General features: G+C 33.2%; 1 protein-coding gene across 2 annotated transcripts in view; it reads left to right on the top strand.

Annotated features, from left to right (window-relative positions):
* The window catches only part of RAD23B (RAD23 homolog B, nucleotide excision repair protein), an 87,918-nt gene that overhangs the window by 20,340 nt on the left and 44,697 nt on the right, over positions 1-22,881 (top strand). For both annotated transcript variants that reach the window (XM_051986900.1, XM_051986909.1), the window contains exon 2: positions 19,169-19,250. In XM_051986900.1, coding sequence (XP_051842860.1) covers positions 19,169-19,250 — 82 coding nt within the window. The remainder of the gene's footprint in view (positions 1-19,168; positions 19,251-22,881) is intronic.

The raw sequence follows: 22,881 nt of genomic DNA, 5'->3' as shown, positions 1-22,881 counted from the left end.
GCACAATGCTGAGACTGTGTGTGGTAGTCACTGGACAGGTCCTGCAAGATGTGACTTCACAATATAGTCTCCACACTCCCAAAACTATAAGGAACATAAAGTAGTTAGTGTTATCAGCAGGAGCCCAGGCCAGGGCCTGAGCCTCGGGAGATTTGTTTCTTTGTAGCTGAAGCCCATTTGCTCTTTTAAGAAATTGGGTAAGATGGAATTATTAGGCTATGGATTGGAAATATACTCCTTATGGGAAAAATTCGCTTGGTACTTGTTTTTGGTACTTGTACCTTCTGGAACCAATTAATGACTAGTACTGTGTTACCACTCTATATTCTTCCCTCTTTGAACCTGTTCAGATGAGATTAATATTCATATGTTTCTGCTTTCCCTCTCCACATTCATTTCTGCCATAAAAGCTTTCACATCTCTTTTATGTGAGAAAATTGCCCCCATTATGCCTTTTTTCCCCCTCTTCATCCCTTTTTTGTTGTTGCTGTTTAGAAATCATCCCAACATCATCTCATATCTGCCCTGTCTGTTTTAATGGCCTTAATGATAATAAAATTCTTAGGAGTTATATTTATCATCTCTCCATATAAGAACATAAACAGTTCAATTTGCTTAAATTCCTTATGATTTCTTTCAGTTACCTTTTTATGCTTCTATTGAATCTTGTATTTGTCAGATTCTGATTCAGTTCTGTGTCTTTTTTGGCTAGAAATAAAAAAAGTCCTCTATTTCATTAGGTCTGGTCCTCATCAGGAGTGCTTGGAAGTTCTTTATTATTAAATGCCCTTTTTTTTCTCCTGAAGAAGTTTACTCAGTTTTGCTGGGTGTTTTCCTGGTTGTAATCCTAGTTCCTTTGCTTTGTATTGTAGAGTATCATTCTAAGCCCTCCAACCCTTTAGTGTGGTAACTACTAAATTGTATGTGATATTGAATGTGGCTTCATAGTATTTAAATGATTTCTTTTTGAATTTGGCTATAATGTTACTGGAATTATTCTTTCAGGTGATGATCATTGATTTCTATTCTACCCTCTGGTTCTGGGATATTGGGGCAGAAATCAGATCTTTAGGCTTCTCAACCCTGTCTTCCCCCCATCTCTTTTATCATGGCTTTGATGTATAGTTCATTAAAAATCTTTTCAGATGATGAAATTGAAACCATTACCACTCATATGAAAGTGTTCCAAATCATTATTGATCAGAGAAATGCAAATTAAGACAACTCTGTGATACCACTACACACCTGTCAGATTGGCTAAGATGACAGGAAAAAATAATGATGAATGTTGGAGGGGATGCGGGAAAACTGGGACACTGATGGATTGTTGGTGGAGTTGTGAACAAATCCAACCATTCTGGAGAGCAATCTGGAATTATGCCCCAAAAGTTATCAAATTATGCATACCCTTTGATCCAGCAGTCTTTCTATTGGGCTTATATCCCAAAGAAATACTAAAGAAGGGAAAGGGACCTGTATGTGCCAAAATGTTTTTTTTTTTTTTTTTTTTTTTTTTAATTTTTTATTTAATAATTACATTATATTGACACTCATTTCTGTTCCGATTTTTTTCCCCTCCCTCCCTCCACCCCCTCCCCTAGATGGCAAGCAGTCCTTTATATGTTGGATATGTTGCAGTATATCCTAGATACAATATATGTTTGCAGAACCGAACAGTTCTCTTGTTGCGTAGGGAGAATTGGATTCAGAAGGTATAAATAATCCGGGAAGAAAAACAAAAATGCAGATAGTTCACATTCGTTTCCCAGTGTTCTTTCTTTGGGTGTAGCTGCTTTTGTCCATCATTTATCAATTGAAACTCAGGTCTCTTTGTCAAAGAAATCCACTTCCATCAAAATATGTCCTCATACAATATCGTTGTCGAAGTGTATAATGATCTCCTGGTTCTGCTCATTTCACTTAGCATCAGTTCATGTAGGTCTCTCCAAGCCTCTCTGTATTCATCCTGCTGGTCATTTCTTACAGAACAATAATATTCCATAACATTCATATACCACAATTTACCCAGCCATTCTCCAATTGATGGGCATCCATTCATTTTCCAGTTTCTAGCCACTACAAACAGGGCTGCTACAAACATTTTATGTGCCAAAATGTTTGTGGCAATCCTGTTTGTAGTGGCTAGAAACTGGAAATTGAATAGATGCCCCTCAATTGGAGAATGGCTGGGTAAATTGTCGTATATGAATGTTATGGAATATTATTGTTCTGTAAGAAATGACCAGCAAAATGAATACAGAGAGGCTTGGAGAGACTTACATGAACTAATGCTAAGTCATTATACACTTCAACAACGATATTGTATGAGGATGTATTCTGATGGAAGTGGACTTCTTTGACAAAAAGACCTAACTGAGTTTCAATTGATAAATGGACAGAAGCAGCTACACCCAAAGAAAGAACACTGGGAAATGAATGTGAACTATCTGCATCTTTGTTTTTCTTCCCAGGTTATTTTTACCTTCTGAATCCAATTCTCCCTGTGCAACAAGAGAACTGTTCGGTTCTGCAAACATATATTGTATTTAGGATATACTGCAACATATCTAACATATATAGGACTGCTTGCCATCTAGGGGAGGGGGTGGAGGGAGGGAGGGGAAAAATCGGAACAGAAATGAGTGCAAGGGATAATGGCATGGATTCTGTCAATATAAAGTTATTATTAAATAAAAAAAATCTTACACTCAAATCAGATATTTACTTTAAAAAATTAATGAATAAAATAATACAATGTTAGTCAATCAAGGTTCAAATTTTTAAAAAGTTATCCTAATCTACTGAATAAATGTAAACATTTAAATATGTGGACATAAAAGCAATTCGTTACCCTGTAAACTCAATTTATTTTTATTCTTTATATATATATATATATATAATTGTATTTTTCTATGAACAAGCTTTTTATGAAATGTGATAAGTTATAGTCTCATCTTTTTTGAATATCCTATTACTATTGCAGAAATTAATTTTTTCTTTTTTATGTTTATTGAAATGTTTACATTTCTGAGTTTCTCATATCCTGTTCTGTACTGAAACTAGTTTTGATTTAAATTTTTTGGTGTTTTCTTATTTCTAATTATATTATGACTCATCAGAAAATAGGAAGTATTTAATCTTATTTTTACCTGTGGTTATGCTTTGTTTCTTTTTTTTTTTTCCAGTCTTATTGTATTTGCTAATTATAAAACTATGCAAATGATAATGTTTTATTAACTCCATGTAAGAAAACTTGCTTCCTTTTCCTTTATTTTAAGGAAAAATCCATTCTTGGATTAAGGAGAAAATATCACTACTGATCTTAAGTATTTGATATGAGAAGACAAAAACAGATGAGGTCATCAGGAAGTTTTTTTTATTTAAATAAAATTACTTATTTAAATTATGAGAGGGCATGCCCCTTTCTAAAAATATTAGTTTTATTCAGAAGTCATTTGGGGAATATTCTACAATGATGTTGATGAGGTCTTGATATGGGGTACCTAAATGAAATTAGGATTTAATTGAGGTCTAGTGGCAAGTTTGGGGTACGGGGAGTCAAATAGAGCTCTTCTGCAACCCCTTTGGATTTGGCACAAGGATATGGAGTTAAATGAGATCTAGTGGCTGCGGAGTCCCCATTAAAGGAATTTACTGGCAGGAAAGCTAGATTGATAAAAGAAGTTTATTATGGGGTTTGGAAGTAAGGTTAAAGTATAGTTAAGGAAATAGGTGAAGGTAGAGATAAGAGGACACTGGAAACAGGATTCCAGCGGATGGAGATACTTGGCATGCCAGGCTGGCATGTTTGGAACCTCTGCAAAGAGAGGATTTTAGTTTGGCTCTTTTATAATGAGAAATTTAGCTAAAGGCCCCTGTGGGTGGAGTCCCAAGTTGGCTCAGTTCTGGGTGGGACTGGGACAGGCCCAGATCTTCTATTGGAATTCAAAGGGACCAGGATTTGTGAATCAAAAGCTCTTAGCTTCCTGGATAAATAATGCCTCTACTAGGAGGGGTTGGGAATCAGCAAGAAAGGTATAATCAATTCTAAAAGGGACTGCACATCATTCTTATTTCAGAAGCTGGAGTTTGGGGGGTGGTGGGGGGAGGATTTATCAAATATTAGATTACTGTAGTAATCTATACTATATCTCTATAATCTATACTATACCTTGCTTATTGTGTCATGTGAGGAAGTTGTGCTATTAATAGGCCATCTAATCAGCCATAGATAATTCAGGCTTCAGAAATTTTTATCACAATATGTACTTTGCCCCAATGGGATAAAAATTTAAAAAATTGTTTTCCAGCAATTGATGTTTAATCTGCCTAGTGATTTTCTGGGTATGCCTCACCAAAAAGGGATGCAGTTAAAGAGAGGAAGCTATGGTTTGTTTTTATAAGCCCATGGTTTTCTGTAATATAGTTGTATTTGACATTTTTTCCTGTGTATAACCACTGACACCTCCTCATCCTCAAGGTGCTCAACCTAGCCCTATGCCAATAAATAAATGAACATTAGCATTTTACAACTCCTTTCCTTAGTATTTACTGCAAATCTTTTGCTGCTGTGGAAACTAATTTACAGCGATCTGTTATATCCTTGCAACAATTCCCAAAACAGATACTACAGATAACTCCATTTTTCAGGTGAGGAATTGGTGGTTTGGAGAGATTAAGTAACTTACTAATGGGATCTAAGAATTAGAACCTAGATGTTTCATATAGTTCTTAAAAAACAAGTCCTGTAAAAGGAATGATAGGATTAAGTCTTTACTGTGTGCCAATTCCTGTTCCTAAACAATGGAGATAAAAATACAAAAAGAGAGCCCTTGTTGAAAGACTCTACATTGTAACTGGGAAGGAAAATGTTAACGAAAATGATGTCCAAGGAACAGTGTTTTGGTTTGTGAAATCACTGGATTAGTGAGGCAAGTCTGTTAACAGTGTCTTTAGAGCATAATAGTTCATTTGAAGTTGGTTCTCCAAGCAAAAGTGAAGATAGATTGGTTGGGGGGAGGTGGGGGAGGGGGGGAGGAAAAGAGGAGGGGAGGAGGGAGACACAGTAGAGGCAGATTTGGAAGGTTACCCAGCAACTGGGTAAAAATACCCAGAACTCATGTTCTCGGTCATGCCTTAGGGTAGGTATTCTAAAGTACTTCGATATCTACAATACATATTTCTTTCCCTCCCTTCCTCCCTCCCTCCCTCCTTCCTTTTTTATTTACAGAGCATATACACAGGTGATTTTTCCAACATTGACCCTTGCATAACCTTTTGTTGCACATTTCTCCCTTCTTCCCTCCACCTCTTCCTCTATCTGGAAGATAGTCTAATACATGTTAAATATGTTGAAATACATATTAGATACAATATGTGTATACATATTGATACAGTTATCTGGTTGTACCAAGAAAAATCAGATCAAGAAGGAAGGAAAAAAAAAACTGAGAAAAGAAAATGCAAGCAAATAGCAACAGAGAGAGAGTGAGAATGCTATGTTGTGTTCCACTCTCTGTTCCCATGGTTCTCTCTCTGGGTGTAGATGGCTCTCTTCATCACTGCACAACTGGAACCAGTTTGAATCATATCAATGTTAAAAAGAATCATGTCCATCAGAATTGATCATATAGTCTTGTTGTTGTGTATAATGATCTCCTGGTTCTTCCCATTTCACTTCGCATCAGTTCATGTAAGTCTCTCCAGGCCTCTCTGAAATCATTCTGCTGGTCATTTCTTATAGAACAATAATATTCCATAACATTCATATACCACAATTTATTCAGCCATTCTCCACCTGATGGGCATCCATTCAGTTTCCAGTTTCTATCCACTTCAAAAAGGGCTACCACAAATAGTTTTGCACATGTGGATCCCTTTCCCTTCTTTAACATTAGAGTAAGTACTCTTAACCACTTCTATGACTCCTTTGGAAGTCTGGTGGAGGTTATGGACTCCTTCTTAGAATTGCATTTTTATATGCATATAACAAAATACAAAGGAAATTAACTGTATTGGAATAAAGATGTGATTTTTTCCCCCTCCAAGTTCAAATCTATCTATAGATCCCTTGTAAACTATGAATATTGAAGTGAATCTTTAAAAAAAGAAAAACACACCACCTAACTCAGTAATTTCAGTTCTAAGATCATAATGTTTCACAAGTTAAGTTTTAAATAGATAACAGGTAGGAGAATATCTGTTAGAAGTAAATTTTTATCTTTGAGTATTTTTCCTTTTTTTGATCTGTAATGAACCACTAATTTCTGGACTTAATTTGTAGTGCCCAAGATATTTGTGTCAGATGGACAAACTTGATAAGCTTTTCTCTAGCTGCATGTAATTGTTTAGAATGGTAACATTTTCTGTACTTGCTAACAACTCTTTTTACATTGTTATGGATTTCACTGAAAAAATCTTCGTAGTGTAATTAGTGTAATATTTTGACTTGGATTATTCTTACTATGATTTGGAACATTCTTTCATATGATTATTATCCAGTAGGCACTTCTTAAGAGAAGTCTTTGTAACTTTTGAACACTTCTCTATTGAAGAATGACTTGTTTATCTCCACTATATATCTAAAGGTAGGAGTGGGAGGGGTGGGGCAGGATGTTTTGTTGTTTACAACTTGAATTCTAAACCCTTATGTGAGATAGATAATACAAAATTTTTTCTCTGCTTTCCCTTTTTTATGAGATTCTAAAACAAAATATGTTCTGTATTAGATAGGTGAATCCCCCCCAAAAAAAAAACAACTAGAAATCAATCAATGTCATTAAGAAGACTGAAAAAAATGAAAAATTCCTGTATCAGTCATACACAGAAAAACGATTATATGTCAGTACTAAATGTAGACATATATATGCATATTTATAGAAACAAACATACATATATCCACCTGTAAAAGAAAAGTTAATTGAATTGCAAAAAAAGATAAGTGATTAATAATAGAAAACTAATATTTACAATTGTGTTTACAAAAAAATAATAAAAAGGGAAAATATTAAAGAAAATTGTTAGAAAACGTAATTGAAGACCTATGGTGTCTTGTAAATGGAACATTAAAATATATAATTAGAATGATGTGATACCTTTTCCAAAATAGGCCATGTGCAAGGCACAGCAATTATAAATGTAGAGTACAAATAATAAACATTGTTTGTAGACCATAATGCAATAGTAATCAATACAAGATAGCACAAGAAAAAAAAGATACATGCTTATGAAACTTAGCAGTGTCTGCAGTAGTGGATAGAACAGAGAAAGAAAATGAACAAATAATAGCTGCTAGTAAACAAAATAATATAAGAGTAATAAAACTAAAAACTGGTATTTTGAAAAAATAATTAACAAAATTGGTAAGCCTTTAGTTAACTTCATTAAAAAGGGAGAAAAAGATAAATAAAATCTATCCACTAAATCAGAACAGAGAAGAAATTGAAAAATAAATATAGCAAAAATGCCCAAACTTATAAATGCCAAACAGAAAGCTTAAGTCTGTTTCAAAAAAGTAAAGAGAAATAACTGTAAAGGAACGATAAAAGAAGGAAAACAAAATTTTTTGTTCTAGCTGGGTTTACAGTAGAATTCTGGTCCTAGACTTAGTTGAAAAAAGAATCTTTTTACATATAATCTTTTTATTTTTGTATGGTACATTGTGGTCTATATGTCTTTGGTATAAATTGGAAAGAACTACAATTTATGATATTTTTAGACATAATCCTTTGATAATAGATATACATATAAGTTTGAAAGACAACTGATAAGTTATGGATTTCTTGTATTACTTTCCATCCTCTTATCAAAAAAAAAAATCATATAGTTTTTCTAACCTTGGTTAAGTAAACTTCTTTTTAAAAAATGTGTGTTTTTGTTTGTTTGTTTTTATTGAGGCAGTTGGGGTTAAATGGGATCATCATTTAATGGGATCTCACAGCTAGTAAGTGTTAAGTGTCTGAAGTCCAACTTTGAACTCCTGACTTCAGGGCTGGTTCTCTATTCACTGCTCCTCCACCTAGCTATCCTTAAAATATGTGGGAGTTTTTTTTGTCAATAAAAAGTGACTTGTTAAATTAATTCACTCATTTAGTTTAAAAAAAAAATTTAAAAAGCCTAAGTCAGAAATAGTAAGGTAGGAATACATTCATAATCAGTTTCCTTTTGTCATATACTAGGTGGTGCATCTCATCTTACCATGAGATTGGAGTTATATAAATAGTTTGAGTGAGTGAAAGGATGCTTCATTACTCCTTAAACATTTTTCCCTAAAAAGGGGGAAAAAAACAAAACACAAGTCTGCTTGGAGCTAAAAAAACTTCTCTGCAATTTTAAAGTTTGATATAGGAAAATAATAATCTGTTTTGCAGTTGCTGCTCTTCATGCCCAGAGAATATCTATCCATGGCTGCCATTCATTACCTTAAATGGTATTTAGGAACAAGAAGTTAGGACAACCATTGGAGGAAATGTTTCATGGAGTATACTTTACAAGCCCACTTACACTTGCAGTATTATGTCTCTTTCCTAATTGTTAATTTAGCAAAGTTTTATTATCTTTCCCTCACCCCCTTGACAGGCTGTGTTGTTTACTATTAGCTTTTTTTAAAAAATTATTTTTTATTATAGCCTTTTGTATACAAAACATACATATGGGGTAATTTTTCAACATTGACCCTTGCAAAAACTTCTGTTCCAACTTTTCCCCTCTTTCCCCCCACCCTCTCCCCTAGTCCCATACATGTTAAATATGTTAAAGTATATGTTAAATACAATATATCTATACATATTTACACAGTTATCTTGTTGCACAGGAAAGATTGGATTTAGAAAGAAGGTAAAAATAACCTGAAAAGAAAAAAAAATGCAAGCAAACTAACAAAAAGAGTGGAAATATTATGTTGTGGTCCATATTCATTTCCTAGTGTTCTTTCGATGTTGCAGGTTCTGTTCATTATAGATCAATTGGAACTGATTTGGATACTCTCATTGTTGAAGAGAGCCATGTCCATGAGAATTGATCATCTTATAGTATTGTTGTTTAAGTGTATAATGATCTCCTGGTTCTGCTCATTTCACTTAGGATCAATTAATATATGTCTCTCCAAGCCTGTTTGTATTCACATACTTCACTTCACTTCTTTGTATTCATCCTGCTGGTCATTTCTTATATAACAATAATATTCCATGACATTCACATACCACAATTTATTCAGTCATTCTCCAATTGATGGCAATACTGGAAGCATGGCTGGGCATGAGTGAGCCATTCATATCTGAATGGAATAAATGGGTTTGTATCCAGCTTCATTTTTGGTTATTTTAAGAGGGCTTCGTATAAAAGATGTATTAGAACTGTTTTGTATCTGGGGGCAGTTGGGGATCAGTGAGTGTAAAGTGTGAAAGGCATATTTAGACATGATCTTAGGATATGTTTCTTAACAAAAATATCCAAAATTTGAATTGGTGGCCTCTGAACATAGTTAATCTCCCCTCATTTTAACCACTTTATTTCACTAGATAAAGCTTCATTAAAAAAAAAAAAAATTAAAGTACTCATGATTAGAAAAGGAGGGCTATTTAAGTCTGAAGTGTTAGTGCTGTAGTAGTATCCACAGAATCAAATGTATTAAAATTATTAGCACATTTATTTTATTTTCTATGAAGTTTTTTACAAACTTCCCCCTCCCCCCAAAAAAAAACTCAGGAAAAATTGTAGAGGTTGAGAGGGCAGATAGGGATTATTCTGTACTGGTAGTGATCACATTGTTTTTTCTTAGTAAGATAACAGATCTCATCAAAGACAAGAGCTAGTATTTTGTAAGTGATTCTTTCTCAGAACCTGTAAAGAAATTGACTTAAAAAAAAAAAAACACTTTATTTTTAAAACATGCATGAATAATTTTTCAACATCGATCTTTGCAAAACCTTGTGTTAAGTTGACTTTAATGCTAGTTAACAAAGCGATTTCTGTTGTATTCTCTCTATTTGCATCTATTGACAATTTTCCAAATGTTTGCTGTTGTTGACATTAAGCACTCATCATTTAAAGGTATTTAATTTAATTTAAGCCTAATTTGCTAGCCAGTATTCACTAATATGAAGACAGATTTAACAGCCTGTCCATTATTGCTATTATTGAAGTAGACCTTTATAGTACTATGACCTACAGCATTATATAATTATTCTAATTCAAATTAGAATTTAATTTACTCATTTAATTACTCATACAGTGAAATTCATGAGGTCCAGTGTTGGGAGGAAAAAATAGTATTTCTGTCATTTTAATGACATCTGGGTCAGGTAACTTGAGCCATTAGAAGGCCTGGGAAAGAGTAAAGAGAAAGATAGGTTTTGTTCAGAACTATAAACTTTTAAGAGTATCCTTCAAATTAATGCTGGGATATCAGTTCTAGAGAAGTAAAGTAGTTAGCTACAACAGAACACAGGTTTCCTAATTCTTAGGAATCCTAATTCATAGTATCATTAGATTATTCAGAATAAATTTGTTAATTTTTCACAGAATCTCTGTCATATAGGATTGTTACTGTTTTACAAGTGGACAAATTGAATCTCCTAGAGAAAACTACTTCGAACAGAATACAAAATACAAAAATATACAGACTTAAAGTTGTCTTTTATTTGAAATGGAATTAATTCTGTCATTTACCTGACAAGTGATCATCCAGGTTCCACTCAGACACCTAGATAATATCTCATTTAATAGCCTGTGTTCTACTTTTTGAAACTCTAGTTCTTTTAAGAAGTTTTTCCTTTCATGGGGCTTTAAAAAGAAGTTCAGGGACAAACCTGAAAAGTCTGACTCCTCTTCCACCAGAAAGACCTTAAAAGGCTTGATGCTAAGTGTAGAATTCCCATAAAGCTTTCTTCAATAAGCTAAATCTGTGTAGTTCTTTCAATGAATGTTAACATATAATGACTCCTAGGCCATTCACTATCCCAACTGTTCTTCTGGGGGCAGTACATCTTGTCAAGGTTTTCAAAAAAATGTAAACAGTAGAGACGATGTATAGTTGAACTTTCACCTCCCTCATTAAAATTATTGTCCAAAAAGTGGAGCAGACCAGAAAGAGGAACTATTTTGGATCTGATTTTAAAAGGAGAACTGATTTTTTCAAGAAATTATGGAAACCTAAGGGACAAATGAGTATATGATTACAGAATTTGTGACAGAATTAAAAAAAAAAAATTCTCTGAAATAATATACTTTTTTTTTTCCAGAGAGCTGTTTCCAAAGAAAGGATAAGTAGGATTATGGGTAAGGATGTTCTGCAGAGGGGATAATAGTCTCTCAATAATGAAAACAAAAGAAATGGTGTTTATGTGGGAATTGGAGGGATGAGAGTGTAGAAAGGTGGTGGAGAATTTTCTAAAGAGACCAGAGTAGCTATTCCAAAAACTGATTCATCCTCTTAAAATATATAAACGTAAAGGTAACTTGAGAATGAAAATAAGTGCTTTCAGGATTGTTAGACCCTCTTCTCCCCCCCCCCCCAAAAAAAAAAAAAATCTTAGATTAGTGATAGAATCTAAAGGAAACAAGGAGTTCTATAGTTAATGTTGGGATGAAAAGAGGATAAAAAAATTTGGTATCCCTGCTGCTCAAAGTGGATGAAATGATAGTAGACTAAACTAGTCAACTCTTATTTTCCTTTTGTTTTTCTTCAAAGGATGATCTTTGGGAAGGATAAAACAAAAATGCTTAATATAAGGTCGTTGAAACTCCACATAAGTGAGGAGATGGTAAGAGAGCACCTTTAATGAGTTCAAGTCTTTAGCTCTAGATGAACTTCAGGCTGGTCTTCCAAGGGAAAAAAAAAAAAAAAAAAACTGAGGAGATTGTTGAGCCTTGGTAATCCTATAAAGAGTTTGGATTATGATGTTCCATAAGATTGGAGAAAGGCAGATATTACCCAGTTAAAAAAAAATTTTTTTTAAAAATATGGTAGTGGCCAATGAATTTGATTTCTAGTCTTAGAAAAATTCTAGGACATTAAATTGAGGGTTTTGTGAGCATGTAGAAAAGGAAGTAATGATCGCTAAAAGCCAATGTGACTTTATCAAGAACATGCTAATGTCATTTTCTTTTTTTGACAAGGTAGCTAGGATAGTACATTGGAGGTTGCTGAAAATTTCAGTAGATCATTTGACAGAATTTTTCATGCTTATACTTCAGGATAAGATCGAAGAGAGATGGAGTAGGTAATTTGTAGTTAGATGGATTTGAACAGATGAAGTAGAGTAACTAAACTTAAATAGTAGTTATTAAAGGGAACATGTCAGGATGGATAAAAATCTTTGATGGAATGTGTACTAGGGAAAAATGTCCAGTTCTACACTTCTATTAATAAATATTAGATGTTAGATGGGACTGAGTGACTTTGTCCTTTGGACTATAAAGAAGAATAGAATATTGGTCCTAACACTGAAAATCTCTGTAATCCACTATTGTTAACATGACAGGCAGAAAATTCTAGTGCTACTGTGGGCTACATCGAGGGAGTCATGTATTTGAGAGGAAAAATGAGTCTTATACTGGTCAGAAGTGTTATGTCCAGTTTTTGGTGCTATCTTTTAGGAAAGAGGCAATTTCAGACTCATCCTGGACAGTAGAGGAATCAGAAGCTCTATCAAATGAGGATCCACTGAACAATTTAGTCTAAGAAAGAGAAACAAACGAGGGAGAGAGAGAGGTTATCAATCTTTCAAGTAAGTATTTGAAAGATTGGCATGTTAGAATATAATAGAAAATAGCCCTTTGCCACTTGCCTATAAAGAGCAGAGCTAAGAGAAATGGGTGGAAGTTAGGAGTAGTATGAGGAAAAACTAATAATTTTTTTGGGGGGAAAAATGGTCTATCTTAGGAAATGTCTTGGGTTTCCATTCACTAAAACTTATTGGGGATACTGTCAAACTCAATGGTTTCTGAGATCACTTAAGTTTCTTTTACTCTATTTAACTTATAATTGCTATATGTGTTGCCTCATTTAACTGTTTGAGCCTTAATTTTCTCATCTGTAAATAAGAGGGTTAGCCTAGATTTAAAAGTTCTAAATGCCATCATCTTTTTTTGATTTTTTTCCCCCCCTTTTGGACTGCATGTTACATTTTTTCTTTAAATTTGGCCAGTAAAACTCGTGTCTTATTTATGTGAACTGTTGGAAGGTATCTTAGTTGAATGATTATAAGAACATAATGTAATTTAGGCCCATACTTTGATCCAGCATGGGTTTGTTAGATATTTTTTCCATTCTTTGAGTGACGTGGATGACGAAGAGCAAGTGTGGCTAAAAGAGAATAGATTAATCATTAATTGAAATTATAATGTATTTTCAACATATTTTAATGCATTAGACCCAGACAACTAGAAGAGAGAACTATTTTAATTTTTTGACTTTTTTGGTCAATGAACAATTTAGCTGTCATTGAATAATTCTGTATTCAAAAGCTTTAAGCGTTAAAATTCCACCTGTATTTGAGATTATATTTTATTCCATCTCCCTTCTTATCTTTTGTCTCCTTTTCCTATTATTTCTTCCTTTTTCAACCCCTAAAACCTTTCTCTGTAGCAGAAAGGTTTATGTAGAAGAAAAGACACATTTGAAGTTATTCTGGCAGATAGAATTTGGTAAACCTATTGAAAATTGATAGTCTTATTTTGGCTGAATACTTGACAAATTATTGTTAGAATACTTCAAATAGTTCATCTTTGTGGTATCTTTGATAATTTGGTATTTTTGTAACAGGTTTCTATAAAAAGAACTTCAAGGCATGTCATAAATTAGTTGGTTTATGTGATGTTGCATGCCTTAGTTTGAGCTATTGGGCACCATCCCTCTGTTCCCTCCAATTTTCTTTTCTATCCTTTGCCTTTGAGCTCTTTGCTATAGAATTCCTTCCTTCCCCATATCTCATTCTTATTTCCTTTGGGTCCTTAACTAGTTGCAATTCTACTGCCTACCCTTCCAGTTTCTACTCATAACTTCTCCACCCCATAGCTTTTAAGATTATCAGATAAAGATAGTAAGAAAGGAAATTTCACTTCTGTAGACAAGGAAGAAGAGTGTTAGCTTATGATATATAATTGAGTAAACAGTTGGTCTAATAGTCAGCCAAAGCAATACAAACTTCTCCCCCCCACTCCCCTCCTCCCACACACACACATAAATGTTTAATAGCTCAAGGAAACATAAAGAATTTTTCTGTATGCATTTTTTTAATAGTCTAGAGAATTTTCATATAACTCCCAATTCTTGGATTTTTATACAATTTAACATGTGACAATTTTTCTTTCTAAACTTATGTGGTTTGACTCGCCTAGAAAAGTCTTTAAGTAGTTGTAATAATTAACTTTACATATTAGCTATAATTTTGCTAGAACCTACTAGTCACCATCTTAATTTCTAAAACATATATAGCAGTCCCAACTTCTCTCATACTCAAATTTTTAGTAACTTGTCATGTGATTTTTCCATTTATACTCTATATGTCCTGTATCTACATAGTTTTTTGCATATTGTCTCCTTCATTGGAATGTGAACTCTGAGTTCAGGGAACCTTGTTTTTGGTTATGTTTTCTTCATGATTTAGCACATACTAATGGAAAGATAATTATTGGTTTCGAATATCTATGCAAGTTATGGTTGATATTTGGAGAGATAGTATAGTTTTGTGGAACTGACTGATTTTGAAATTAGCAGAGACCTGAGCTAGCATTATAGCTTCAGAAACAAGTCACTTAATGTCATTGAATCACATTTTCTAAATATTTACATTAATGTTAGTTACTTATTGATTGTTTTTTATGTGAATTTCCTGTTGTTAATTCAGATTTGAAACCAGTTTGTCTCCAACTTTGCCAAAATCATGTCACTATTATCTTATAACCAATGAATGGCCAAGTCATTCCCATCAATTCTCCTTCTCAGTAAATGAAAACTGTATTTTTGTGTTAACATTGCCACTAATCTAGTGCATGTCTTCATTATCATTGTTTGGACTGTAGTTTCTTAATTGGCTTGTTTGCATCAATATTTTCCCCACTGGAATGCATTCTATATACTGCTGCCAGAGTAATCTTCAGGAACAACAATTCCATTGCTTCCTTGGTCAAAACTGATAGTTTCTCACTGCCTATTAAATCAAGTCTAAACACTTTAGCATGGTATTTGAAAGCCCTGGAAAAGTGGCCCTAACCTAATTAATTTTGTTCCTCTTCAGAACAATTTTTTTCTATTGGTTATCATCAACCAATCAACTATAGATTCAAATTGATTAGGGGAGCCCCGAAACCTTTTCTCTTTTTCTCTCTCTGACCTAAGGGGTGAGCCATGAGGTAAAGCAGTTGAAAAGCTCCTTGAAAGAGAGTCTGCTTGAATCCTGGCCTTTGTAAAGACCCCATCTGAGGGAAATGAGACAAACAGCTTCATTCTGTTATCTAGGGTGGGGCTAGTTGAGTCCAGAGTTGGAGATTATAATCTCATTCAAGTCTCAAATTCCAGCTCAAACTCCACCAACAGCTCCCATCAAGAGCAAGCCCAGCTTATAGGAAAAGAGCCAATTTTTAAGCTCAGTCCTTGCAGAGGACCTAACACACCATGCCATGCATGCCACGCTATGCCAAAGAAACCTCTGCCCACTGAAATGATATTCTCTTTCAGCATTACCCTCTCTTTATCTCCCTCACCTATTTCCCAAACAAGACTTTGTATTGCTGTTGGGAAATCTCTATTTGAAATTTCTCTGCCTGGGCCTTGCTACTAAGGAATTCAGTCTTTCTATTCATGCATAGCAAAGGCTGACTTCCCAATGCCAAGAATAAACTTTTTATCAGTCTAGCTTTTTAGGTTCATAAATTCCTTTATGAAAGACCTCTGCAATGTATGAAATGGGGTTCCCACAACTCCCTATTCTGCGTTGAATCCTAAGGGAATTTAGGGGAGCCAAACCTCTTTGGTTCCTTGAACTTGGAACCTGCCCCTAACCTCATCATCTAAGTTCCTGACCACCAGGAACCCTAATCTCATCATTATGGGTCCCTGAATATAATCTCATCATTTGATTCCTTGAATCTAATCTCATCAAAACCAGTGAAGTCTGTTTGCCTTTATGCTACTATCTAACTACTGATGAGTCCTCTCCATTCTCTATAATATTTCTTATCTATCTCATCTCTACTCCCAATGATACTGCCTTATGTCTCATCACTACCTGGGTTATTATAAAACTTCTTCAACTAGTTTTTTTGGCCATCATTTTTTCTATCATTACGCTATTGCAAAAGTATGATCATGTCTCTCAAGAACTCTTATTCTTGAGTTGTGTACTTGATAAAATGTTTCAATATACAAGGCCTGCTTCTAGCATAATTTCTTGTTGTTACTTCTTTTTATATATTGCTTTTATCCATACTGAACTGCTAGTTAACTGTTCCCTGATATCATTCTGCCTTTGTGCATTCACTCAAGCAATTTTTTTGTCTTTAGAGGTAGTGTGGTTCGGGCAAAAAACAGTGCTAGATTTAGAGTTAGAAAACCTGAATTTTGAGTAAGTTAATTAACCCTCTTGTTCCTCCGTTTCCTTGTCTGTAAATGAGAGAATTGGACTAGATGGCCCTCAAGTTGACTTATAAATCTAATACTTTGTGTTTCTTCCACCTGTTGAAATCCTTCCCTTCCTTTAGAAACAAGAACTTTCTTCCTGTAAAAAGTAATGGGGAGTGAGTCTTAGGGACAAGACTCAATATACACCCGAAGTTTTTCATCTTGTAGTAGGTAGTGAGAATAAATATTGTGGAAAAAACCCAAAACAAACTAGAAGGTACCATGGTTGAATTCATTCTAGCTGAATTCCATAGTTGCACTATACAAGTACATCTTGATTTTGGTTTCTTATTTCTAAATAGGAGTGCTCAGAGAGACTAGAGAATATAACACATTCTTTTATATAACATGTAAGCTTCAGTAACTTTTGGGTCTTTCCTACTTCTCCTTCTTCCACCTTCCCCTCTCTCCCCCCCTCCAATCCCCTCATCCCCCTGGGCAATTGATTCTTCCCCCAGGATCACTCAGCTAACAGCTAGGAAGTGTTAAGTGTCTAAGGACAGATCTGAACTTGCAATTATTTGTATATGTGTATTATCCCAATGTCAGATAGATATTTTAGGAATTTTCATCTTGGTAATTCCCTGTTGTCATAGTGCCCTCTGGTAAAGTTTCATAGTATTATATTCTCTAGTGTTTTAGAGCACTCCTTTTCAAAAAATGAGAAACAAAAAGCAAGCTGTACTTGCACAGTTCATTTGTGGAATAAATACTAGATGAATCCAACCATAGTCATTACCTTTTGGTCTGCTTTGGGTCATTTTGCCAGTATTTATTCTTGATTCCCTTCTCCCCCTCCCCTCCCATGAAAAACAGCTCAGTGATCTTACAATCTAATATTAAAATAATAAACACACACATAACCTGATTTTTAAGAACGAGTTACATTTTCAAGTCCAAAATGAGAGGCATTGTGGGGACTACATTTAAAAACAAAACAAAAAACAGTGGAGTCAAAGGCCTGGTCTGCCTTCTGATGTTTTGCTACATATATGGCCCCAAGTGTCACTTAACTTCTCTGGGCCTCAGTCTCCTTAGTTGTAAAATAAGGGGTTAGATTAGATATAATCTCTGAAGTCTCTTCTAACTGATTCTCAACCACTAAATTTCTTCAGTTTAATTCAACTATTTATGTTCTGGGCAAATTGGACATTCATACCATATTAGTGCTAAATGTTTCTGAGTGTTTAAAAGATTGTCACATTACTTTGCTAGTTAAATGGAATAAATGCCTATAACACTCCTGAGTACGTCCAGAACCAGATTAAAATGAATTTGGAAAGTAATAAAATAAACAATACATTAAAACAGATAAAATACTGTTAAGTCAGTATTCTATCTTAAGGAATCCTTATTTATGGGATCCTATTTCCATTTCACCTTGACACTATTGGTTTAAAGTCAAGTGATGGCCTCAGATTAGAGAACCTATTACTAGATTTTACTAAAAATGTATAGTGTAACTCCAGCTAATTTCTTTTCCTTTAAAATGACAATGATCATATCTCAAGGTGGTTTTTAGAAGTAAACAAAGTTGTTTTTGTTAGTTTTTAAACAAAGATTGGTTTAAAGTCAAGTGATGGCCTCAGATTAGAGAACCTATTACTAGATTTTACTAAAAATATATAGTGTAATTCCAGCTAATTTCTTTTCCTTTAAAATGACAATGATCATATCTCAAGGTGGTTTTTAGAAGTAAACAAAGTTGTTTTTGTTAGTTTTTAAACAAAGATTCACAATTTCTCCCACTTTCCCTTTCTATAATATAACTACAATAGTCTTTCTTCCTATTTATAATGTATAGTCATGCTAAAAAAAATCATATTGGCACATAAGTATTCTGGAACTGGGTTAAATGTTGTATTCATTAAAAGTTGATTCTGTCATATTGTGTTAATGTGTTAATTGTTCTCTTTGTGAATGAGGTTTTTAAAAACATTTGGAAAATACAAGATCCTATTCTGTCCTTTATTTTTCTGGAGTATATAACACTATTCTTTCACTACAGAAGGATAGGACATCTTCAAGGAAAAATAAAAAGCTAATAATAACCTGGGTTTAGGCTTCACTCAGAATGAATAATCTTGTATTATTGTACCCCAGATGCATTGCTTTTATTTTTTATTTTTTATTTTTATTTTTATTTTTTTAAATTTTTATTTAATAATTACTTTATATCGACAGAATCCATGCCAGGGTAATTTTTTTTTACAACATTATCCCTTGTACTCGTTTCTGTTTCGATTTTTCCCCTCCCTCCCTCTCCCCCTCCCCTAGATGGCAAGCAGTCCTATATATGTTGGATATGTTGCAGTATATCCTAGACACAATATATGTTTAGATGCATTGTTTTTAGAACAGATTTGGGAAGTTATAAGAATCAACAAATTGGACAAGGTGATATTCTACTTTTAAGTATTCTGTGTAATTAGAAAATAATGTGACTTTTTCATAAAATTAAATAAATGTTTATATCACATCTAATGCTATGATTTTATTCTTACTTTGGATAGAAGCAAGGAAATTAACTGTTTCTTTTCCCTCTAGGTTAAAGCACTGAAAGAGAAGATTGAATCTGAAAAGGGAAAGGATGCCTTTCCAGTAGCAGGCCAAAAATTAATTTATGCAGGTAATTAATTATATTCTACAAATGATTAAAACAATCTATAAATTGTTTACATTGAGAATGTTTATCCTTAAGCCATTCCTCTCTAAAAGAATTGGCACTTAGAAATAATAGTTTTAACATCACAAAGCAATGCTTTTACAAATGGAGTGTATTTATTATTAGGTAGGGTTTATTGTGCAATTTAGAAAATATGAAATACCATTTATATCTGAATCTTGCTGTTGCAAAGCTTTGAGATGTGTGTTGTGTGTGTCCTCTACACACACACATCTTTTAGGATTTATTAACTCTCTTTAAGAAGGTCTTTTCCTGTTATTTGCTATTGGTGTGTTAAAGCCTTAATTTTATTTTGACTTTACTTTTTGTCTCAGCATTTCTTTATCAGTACTTTTTCCTCTTCTATCTTCTGCCCTTTCACCTGATTGATGACTTTGGAAAATATTGATTTAATATTTTAAGGATGGCAAGGCATCTAGCATGTCTCTAAATAGTCTTAATGAAGTTTTAAACTATTAAGCTGTCAAAACTTAAAACTGTATCAAGTCTTTTGGGACCACTATTTATATCACCGAATTATTATTATTAATAATTAATTAATAATTATTATGATGGCCTACTCTTTTGGAACTTTGGTTTTATCAAAAGGATTGAATGTGCTTCCTCATTGGTAGGCTACCCTTCCAAATTTGTTGACTCCCTCAGGGTAACTATCACTTTGAATTTTCTTTTGCTGTTCTTCAGTTGGAATACACAGACTTTTTCTCAGAATCTGCGGTCGTGTAACATGACCCCTGGTAAAGAAGTGGTGTTGGGAATAGAGAGAAACAAGACTATGAGATTTTTTTTTTTCCCTTTTCCTTTTTCTATCCCTTCTGTCTTACTTAGTTCTATGGTTCCTTGCAATGAAAACCTCCGTTTGAAGTTGTATTTTCTTTCTGGGACATTGCAGAGTGAGAACCAATGAAAGGAAAAAAAAAACCAATAAATGAATCTTTTGATATAACAGAATACAACTGTTAGAATAATTTATATATATATATATATATAGTTTAGTATGTATAAAGGATCATATAACTTCTAAGTTATTATTAGCCTTTTATTTTTCCTTGAATATGTCCTATCCTTCTGTAGTAAATGTGTGTGTGTGTGTGTGTGTGTGTGTATGTTAATAGATATAACATATCTAATATATTTATTCTGAACATATATAGCATTACTGCAGCCAGGTAAAAATTTTGCAGATTAGTTACAAAAATATGAGTGAATTGCCCAAACACTTCATACATCTGGTTTAGCTTTTGGGGGAAATCCCAGCATTGACTAACATTTAGGAAGAAAAACTTGATGTATTTCTTTTTTTTAAACTTATTTATAAATGAAAGACATCAATAACATTATTTTTAACAGAAGATTTTTTTTTTTATATCACACCTAAATTCAGATTACCTTAATTCATTTAGCTGAAGCTCTTATTTTTTAGTGCACTCAATTGTAATTAAGAACATTAAGAGAAGACTTTCGTGTATTTTTTGTACTCTGTCTCTGGCCTTTAGTGGGAAATGGGATATTATTCTTAGTTCTCTTCCTACTTGCTTTTGTCAAGGCATCTCAAAAGTACCTACAGACCCTGCTCATTTCAACCAACCAACTTACATATTATATATATATATATAATATTTAATATAGCTTTCAATAAGTTATAATTTCCCTTAGCCTCTATTCAGAGGGTCTTGTTAGTTTTTCTAAAGTCATGCTTTTATTAGGGTAGGAAATTTCTCTCAATGATGAAATCCCTTTTGCCATTCAGTATCTGGCAAGTGTTGTCCCGCTTTTATTTTTTTTCATAAAAAGAAATGCAAAATGCATGATACTACTGAATCTAAACAGCACACTGCTATAGTAAGGAGAACAAGCCTCATAGTCAGGAAGAACTAGATTTAATTACCATTTCAGACATTTTGTGTGGTATGGGACTATCAAATACCCTGGGTAGTATCATGCATTTTGCATTTCTTTTTATTTCCATAAAATTACTTTAATTTTCCAAAAACATTAACTTATTTTATCCCTAAAACAACTATGGGAAACAAGTAGAAAGTTACTGTTTTACATGTGGAGAAAACTGAGACATTGCAAGTTAAGTAACTTGTACATCCTCACATGCCTGGCTAACAACAGATTTGGAACTAGCAACCAGTTCCAAAAGGTAGTGCCCTAATATAATAGAATTTTGGAATCAGCAGAATTTGATTTGATTCTTCCCTTAGAAAATTAATAATTATGTAAATATCGGGGGGAGGGAATCACATTAGTTACACTAGTTATAAAATGGAGAAAATAAAAGTATCTGCCTCACAAAGTATTATGAAGAAATCAGTGTTTAAACCCTCAAAGCACTGTATAAATTATTTTTATTATACTTCTAATTTTGCTTTTTCATATCCTTTGTATTTAATAAGCAGTATCCATAAAGTTATCTGTATCATGTAATGAGTATATTGTATTCCATGTAACTTTGAGGTAATGATTGGTTTTATCCATTTTAAATAACTTTAAGTTATAGCAATCTTCCTATGCTTTTGATCACTTTTGCTGAGTTCCGAGGTTATTGTAATTAAAAATCATATACTTGAAATATGACAGAAATTTCCAAGTACTTAATTTTCAAAGTTGCAGGGATAAGTTCAGATCCAGTCTTTCATTCTGGAAACAGGTTTCCTTTTCTGTTCAAACAGCTATTTTTTACTACTTCAATCTTTTATCTAGTCCCCAAGAATTTGAATTTTTTAGTTGTTGGATCTTCTATTATTGTGAGTTTGAGTATTTAGGATATTTCTTTAAAAAGCGTGGATCTTTACCCTTTTCAATGGAACACCAAAATTTGTTGATTGCTTTTGAATATGTTTGAAACAAATAGTTGTGGATTTATCGACAGATGTGTATTTTTCTAATATTGAAAGCAAAACTTCCAGAAAGGCTAAAAAATTGAATCTTGTTTAAACTAAAATGTAGAAGCAAAAGAAGATCTGAAGAATATTTTAACAATAAAAATGAATGTTTTTTCATGTATTATTATAAAATTTAATGACCATAAAAATAAAGTAAATTGGTGTTTAGTATATATAAAGGATTATATAAATGTTAGTTTTTTTTGTTTTTTAATCATGTTTCCCTTCCAGACACAACCCTAAAGGTTAAGAGTATGCTCCAGACTTGTTTGGTTTTTCCTAACAAATTGTTATAATCTTATCTTCTATAAATCTGTGATAGTTCTGGCCTGTATCTTTTTAAAATAATATAATAGTCATTAAAAAAAAATATTTTGTAGGTACTCTTTCAAGCTCGGGTTTTCCCAATGTTTTCAGCACAAGTCATTCAATCCATCAGTGCCTTCGATGGTTTTTTTTTTTTTTTTTTAATAGTTGTCACTCTTGTATTCTTAACTTATGTCTTTCTGAAACACATCAACTTTTCAACTGCTTCCATTTGAAAATTTTAATTCAAAGAATATTTTGTTATAGATCTCTTATAAATACATAGCTTGAATTATATAAACCTCCCTCCCCTTTTTTAACTTAAGGGATACGTATGCTGACTAACTTTGAAAATTTGTTAGGTACCCCAAAAGGCC

This window comes from Antechinus flavipes, chromosome 1 (assembly GCF_016432865.1).
Source record: "Antechinus flavipes isolate AdamAnt ecotype Samford, QLD, Australia chromosome 1, AdamAnt_v2, whole genome shotgun sequence".
In the NCBI taxonomy this organism is placed as follows: domain Eukaryota; kingdom Metazoa; phylum Chordata; class Mammalia; order Dasyuromorphia; family Dasyuridae; genus Antechinus; species Antechinus flavipes.
This window is presented reverse-complemented; position numbering and strand designations above follow the sequence as displayed.